Below are 6,363 nucleotides of genomic sequence, written 5' to 3'. Positions count from 1 at the left end.
CCAGAAATATCCTTCATATCTCAAAGTGAGGTGAATTCTCGTCTTTCACAGGAGCAGTGATGCTCGCGACTAGAGGAATGGTTTTTACGGCAGGCCTGCAGGGACGGTCAGAGAGCTCAAAGCCTTCCTCTCAGAACAGAGGTATATTTTCCAACGCCGAGGTAGTCATGTCCCCTTCACTCTTCTTCATAGTCTAGGCCGTATGTTGGACTCCGTGGGATCTATTGTTTCTGTCAAAAAGGAGCGGTGGGGAGGTGAAGGGCGAAGGAAGAGAAGGACCGGTTTCGTCTAAACCAAGCCAAATGAAGGGGAGAAAGTTCACCTTATCCATATGCGGTGCCAGTGTTCTTCATCCTACTTCGGAACCGTACATACGGAGAGCTGCACAACGTGTCAAGCGGCTAGCCCCGCAATATTGTGTCCTTTCCAAAACATCGTCGATAATCGCTGCGACAACATTCCTCCGCCGTTAAAAGCAGAACTAAATAGAGCTCTTTGGCCAAGTACAGCACAGCCAGTCGAATGCTTGAATGTCGGATTAAATCGTCGAAGCATGTTGGCAATGGCCCCGTCCTGGAGGATGTTGCCTAGGTAAGTACCAACCAGCCTTGCAGCTCGACAGATATCCATCGCAAGTCGTGCATGCATGAGTTGCGATTAGCATCTCGTTCTTCCAACTGTTTTCTGCTCCTTCGTTAATTCCACGTCCTATAAAGCGGCCCCTCTAAATTCCATCGGGTATCGATATAACCATTCTTCCGTCTGGGACTTTCACTCCAATCAGACATACAATCTGAACGTGAAGTTCATTCTCCCCTTCGCAGCTGCCATTACGTTTGCAATCCCCCAAGTGCTGGTGCCCCAGTTGCTTCGCCAGGGAGTGCTTCGCAAGCACAATGTACGGTGGTGGTATGTCTTAGACCCCCTCTAGTTACATACGCACTGCTGTCCTCTCATACATCGTTTTTACTTTGCCACTGACAGTGTGCTTGGTGCGATCGCAAGACTGATCTTCTGTCACATTGAGTGTTCCCCCTGGGACAAATACAAGTGTAGTAGGTGAGCAGCAAACTATCTAACTCAAGTCTCCAAAACATGGACATCCCTTCTAGCCAAAAAACAAACAAACGAGGACGTAAAACACTGACTCCCCAAAGCTTAAGAGAACGAAATGAATATATCCTCGCTTCATTGAATGTGGTTCTGTTTGCTTTTTTTATCTGCAAAAAGTTGTATGTTGCTCTATCTTCTTCATCACTTCACAAATCTCTCTTCCAATGAGGATCGTGGCTCATTCTCTGAAGATTTGTTTTTCAGAAATAACCCCAAGGTCCTTCTGACGGAAAATCATCCTCCGGTCGTTAGAGAGGAAGGTCAATGAAGTTAGAGAGTTGTCTGAATTTTCGTTGAATGATTGATGTAGTTCCAGGCTTGCTGTCGCTCAGAAACTGTGGACACTCAGGGCCCAAACATAAGCAAGCATATCGCTCCGGCCTTTCGGTTATAAAGTGATGGTTCCCCTTCTTAATTCATTCCAATGATCCATTATGCTCCAGTTTGCAGATTTGATTTTGATTTTGATTTTGATTTTTTTTTTTTTTGGGCTATTCTCTCCACCGCCGCTTTCTTTTCTTCATTTAACTACTAAATCATAAGGTCACTCCGCGGAATCCCTATCTATTTCCTGTACATACATCCATAAATCAAAGTAAGTACACACAATGTTAGTATGAACGTCCTCCTCCTCTGACAAAGAAAAAGATGCTCACATCCACAGGTTGTACAACAGGCGATAAGTTATTCCGTCTTGCAGGATTTTCCCAGTTAGTGAAGGAAGAGTAATCCTCACCACCGCGAGGCATTCATTCAGGCTATCAAGCGAAAGGCGAGTTCCCTCCCCAATCACCTGCCTGTCTGTCAAGGGTGAGAGATGCTTCAGTCTATGTTGTCCTTCGTTGATATGAGGTGAAAAGCTGTTCTGACTGACAAGCAGCAACGTCGCAGCAAACCCTGCTAGAAGGAACGGGGAGGAAATAGGGTGGGAATAACGAGGCAGACCCTGACGACTAGTCTGATTACATTTCACTTATTCGCCAGGCTACATAGAGAGTTATCCTATCACACTCATCCCTGGCAGATAGCCCCGTTACCTGTCGACGACAACACTTGGATGACCGATAAGATTCTGGTTTAACTGACTCTTTAACTAATCGCGCACTGGCTATTAATTTTAGCCGTCATATCTCTCTCTCCATATTGGAAAATTACCGCAGAAACCCCTGGCTCGTTGCGCTCGCTCTCTTCATCAGTTTGCGCTAACAGTTGAACGTGGTTTAAAATCTCAGCTGGAAATACCCTCTCTCTCATTAAAATTACAGACACTAGTCACATCTCACATATCTATCCTAACGCTGGTGTTGAGGGGCCGTGAGGTTGAAGAGAGATGTAAAACATCCATATAAAATTTCACAAAACTGACGACGAATATTTGTTTTTTCCTCCTTCAATTCTTCAGTGCTTGGACACGTTTATGCAAAATGTGTTTCAAAATTGCCTTTTGTACATAATATGGCCGGTAGAAGCCATAAAAGAAAATAGGGTGGCAATCAGATATTTCACAGTTATAAAAAGCTGGGTGAAATCAGTAGAGAAATTAAAGATCTTCTGCAGACAGAAGTTAGGTTTTTAACTTTAAATTCAATTACAGTCAACTAAGAAGAATGTTATATTAAAGTAGAAGACTAATTATCTTCTTCTATGTTGATAATATTAATGTTTATATTATTTTAAAGATATTTGAACATTTTAAACAAGACCTCACCCCACTGTGTATGATCTGTGAAATATGAAAGATTCGTTGAAGTGTTTTGAGAACTTGTATTTTTTTTTTTTTTTTTTTTTTTTCAAAAATATCAGAACCATGAGCTGTGATTTAACTATATCAAAGTTATATGAGTAAAATAGTCAAATTTGATCCGATATAATTGTCACTCTTCATCAAGAGTCTTGTCATGGCTTAGTGAAGATCTCCATTCCATATGACAGAACTGTAACTTCAAATGAATATCAGTACTGAATCAGATCTCTTATTCATCTAGCAGTCAACACATCCTCAGATCTGATATATGAGGTAAATTCTCTGGCAGACTTCATGATGAATCTGAGCCTGCAACGCTGGTGATATGATTGATTGAGTGATTGTGTTTGTCCAATCGAACTCATTATTAGCAGTTGAATAACTAACTACACCGGGCCAGTGTCAAGTTTGTCAACAGCCCAGCATTATCATCTACCCAGACGCAGCATTTGCTGATGACAACCACCACTTTCTTTAAGGAGCACAACAAGGAATGGTATTTACACGTTGCAGAAGGGGTTAGGTAGTCAAGCAGCAGACTGATAGCCATGTCTCCAGCAGAATCTACATGAAGCAGCAAAAAGAGTCAATTTGGTGGGAGAGAGTCTATAATCAAATTGGTCTGGGATAGTTAACCCAATAAACTTAGTTACCATCTCATTATTCGTAATGGTTACTGTCTATTGGCCTTCGGCCGCGCCCCAGCGAATCATGAAGCTACGCCATAACTAGCGATCGATAGTTATTCATAACCACTGGGGTCCCCGAGAAAGTCGCTTCCAGGCGTTTAGCAATCCAATGGGTGGATACGAAATCTACGATCGCTAACATTTTGACGACGCCACTATGGGGGGGGGGGGTTCAGGAGTTCGCTAAATTCATTATAAATACTGGAATTGGTTGATATAAGCGCCCCTTGTTTCATCGTTGATTCAATGGGCTCCACTTGTTTATTTCCATCTCAAGATTGCCCACGATTGTGCACGATTTTGCAACGGTTATTTCGGTGTGAGGGCTATGTCTTATAGGAGCTCGCCATGTAAAAATATCCACCTAAAATGCCACAAAACTGACTATTTAAATTAACATATATATACTCATATATATATAGTTTCTCCTTCAATTCTTCTGTGCTTGGAAATGTTTGACGTAAAACATGTTTCAAGATTAACTTTGTTCATAATGTGGCCGGCAGAAGCCCATGAGAAAAACAGGATACAATCGTATATTCCACGGGCATGAAAATCCGGGTGAAATCCGCAGAGAGACTTTGAGATCAAAATATCGATTTAGTAATTTTCCCATTTCGGACGTGAGATCCAACGTTATTCCTGTTTGATAGTGAGAGGATTATTATACAGCGTGGTGCTTATTTTAGACGAAGGGAACCAGAGTTTATCATGGGTTTAAAATAAGCGTCCCCATCTCAGAAAACATGTTCGGATTTCTTAAATCCAAACATTCAACTGTAATCTCCGTTCGCCTTAATAATATCTGCTTACCTTGCTCCCACATTATCATGTCGGCAAAATCCCGGCCGGCGGAGAAACAGAATGCTCCCACGTCAGCCTTTCCTGTTCAAATTCTTCACTCTCATTTCACTCATTCTCGTCGGCATGATCTCCCTCTTCTCATATAAGAACCGAACAGCTCTCACCTCACGCAACGTTACATCCTTCAAAAGTTTCCTGTCATCATCATCCACCTCCTCCAAGCCCATTCCGCAGAAAATCTGGTACAAACTCGGGGCGAAGGGCATTTCCTCTAAAATCCAAGAATGGACGGCCACCTGCATATCGAAAAATCCCACCTACGTCACCGAATTCCTTACTGACGACTCTGCCGACGAGTACGTAAAAGTCCACTTCTCTCACCGCCCGGACATCGTCGACACCTACCTCTCCCTCCCCATCCCCATCCTCAAGGCGGATATGCTCCGCTATCTTCTTCTGATTGCGGAAGGGGGCATCTGGAATGACCTCGACGTAAGTTGCGGAGACATCCCGATACGTGACTGGATACCCGAACAATTCAAGAAAGATGCAAACCTAGTCGTAGGATGGGAATTCGATGTTGGCTGGGGCGAATCTATCATTCGCCAATTTACCAGTTGGACCATAATGGCCAGGCCCGGCTCCAAGCACCTGGAGATGGTCGTTCTTGACATTCTGGATGCAATTGATAAGACCAAGAAGAAACATAAGCTGGCCAAAACGACAGAGTTGCAGATGCCAATGCTGGGTGATATTGTCGACTTCACGGGCCCGAGAAGATTGACAAGTGGCATCTTCAAAAGTCTCAGTGAAGAATTGGGTGGGGAAGTGAATGCCGGGAATGCATCGAATCTACTGAGTCCCAAGCTGCTTGGCGATGTCTTGATTTTGCCTGGATTTGCATTTGCGAGTTCGACAAATAGATATGAGGGTGTAAAGGGGCCGGATGGGAAGGATTTTGAACCTGGCCCATCGTTGGTTACACATCATTATGCAGGGTCGTGGAGGAATGAGCATGGTGGGGAGGTGGTGTAAGTTTCATACGTGCTTGTTCAACGATCGTGCAATGCTCGGAATCGGAGGATATTTGTTTGTTTTTTCTTGGAAAACTAGAACACTAGCGACGCAGGGACTGGTATACGCACAGAACGACGTTTAAAATTGCTTTCCATGGTGTTTAGGTCTTTTGTCAATTCGCTTGCCCTAAAATCACTTCGTCAGCTTTTGCTGCTCAAATTTAAAAGTTTGGCCCAGGAAGATCACCACTGAGCAACGGCAGAAACATACCTCAGTCCTTTATGAAAATATAATGAGCATGGACCCTCTAAAACAATAATAAATAAATAAATAAATAAATAAATAAATAAATAAATAAAATAGGAGTTATTGGATTTAATGGATAAATGTGTTAAAAGACTGTGATCAGCTATTCAGTTTTATACAAGAAAGGAAAGAAAGAGACCTGAAATACTTATGTAGGCTGCAGTACATACAAGTTGTACTGTCTGCTCTTTGGATCAAAATGTGTAAGCCTAAGTCACAAACACACACACACACACACACATATATATATATATATACGTATATACAGCCAAAATAAAGTGTATAGACATATATGAATCAATTAGTAAACCTCTCAGCTTGTACTTTTAACCTGTTCAAACAAACGCTTGAACGCCAGTGATTGCACGCCCTATAATCAGACCTACAGGGAGAGAGAGGAAAGAGTCAGCTTTTACACTATGTTTTGGGAAAATGCACTCTATGGGGGGTTATGGGGGATGAGCGTGGAGGCAAATGAACTGCTTACTATGAATATCACTTTGTCCTTCATATGTCTGGGTAACGAATAGGTTTGCTACATGGCGGCCGATATGGTATTCATCACTAGCAGCGTTGCCGCCAAAAATCTCTTGGAGACTGTGGATAGGAAATCGTGTTAGCTTACGTTGAAATGACGCCGCATAAAAAATACCAGAAAGGAAATGGATTAACGGGGGCCGCAGGGGATGA

The 6,363-nt window shown here is 42.8% G+C and overlaps 2 protein-coding genes across 2 annotated transcripts in view; one reads left to right on the top strand and one right to left on the bottom strand.

Moving 5' to 3' along the window:
* Window positions 1-4,473: 4,473 nt before the first annotated feature.
* PADG_06012 (uncharacterized protein) lies at window positions 4,474-5,385 on the top strand (the record flags this gene model as incomplete). Its single annotated transcript, XM_010762998.1, has 1 exon — window positions 4,474-5,385. The coding sequence occupies one exon, from the start codon at window positions 4,474-4,476 to the stop codon at window positions 5,383-5,385; it is 912 nt and encodes a 303-aa protein (XP_010761300.1).
* Window positions 5,386-6,008: 623 nt separating this feature from the next.
* The window catches only part of PADG_12025 (uncharacterized protein), a gene marked incomplete at both ends in the record, with an annotated part of 2,456 nt that continues 2,101 nt past the window's right edge, over window positions 6,009-6,363 (bottom strand). The window contains 2 exons of the mRNA XM_010763312.1: window positions 6,009-6,055; window positions 6,161-6,270. Of these exons, the coding sequence (XP_010761614.1) occupies window positions 6,009-6,055; window positions 6,161-6,270 (157 nt within the window). The remainder of the gene's footprint in view (window positions 6,056-6,160; window positions 6,271-6,363) is intronic.

The sequence above is a fragment of the Paracoccidioides brasiliensis genome (genome assembly GCF_000150735.1).
Source record: "Paracoccidioides brasiliensis Pb18 unplaced genomic scaffold supercont2.7, whole genome shotgun sequence".
In the NCBI taxonomy this organism is placed as follows: domain Eukaryota; kingdom Fungi; phylum Ascomycota; class Eurotiomycetes; order Onygenales; family Ajellomycetaceae; genus Paracoccidioides; species Paracoccidioides brasiliensis.
Note: the sequence above shows the minus strand (reverse complement) of the source record. Positions and strands in the feature narration are given on the sequence as shown.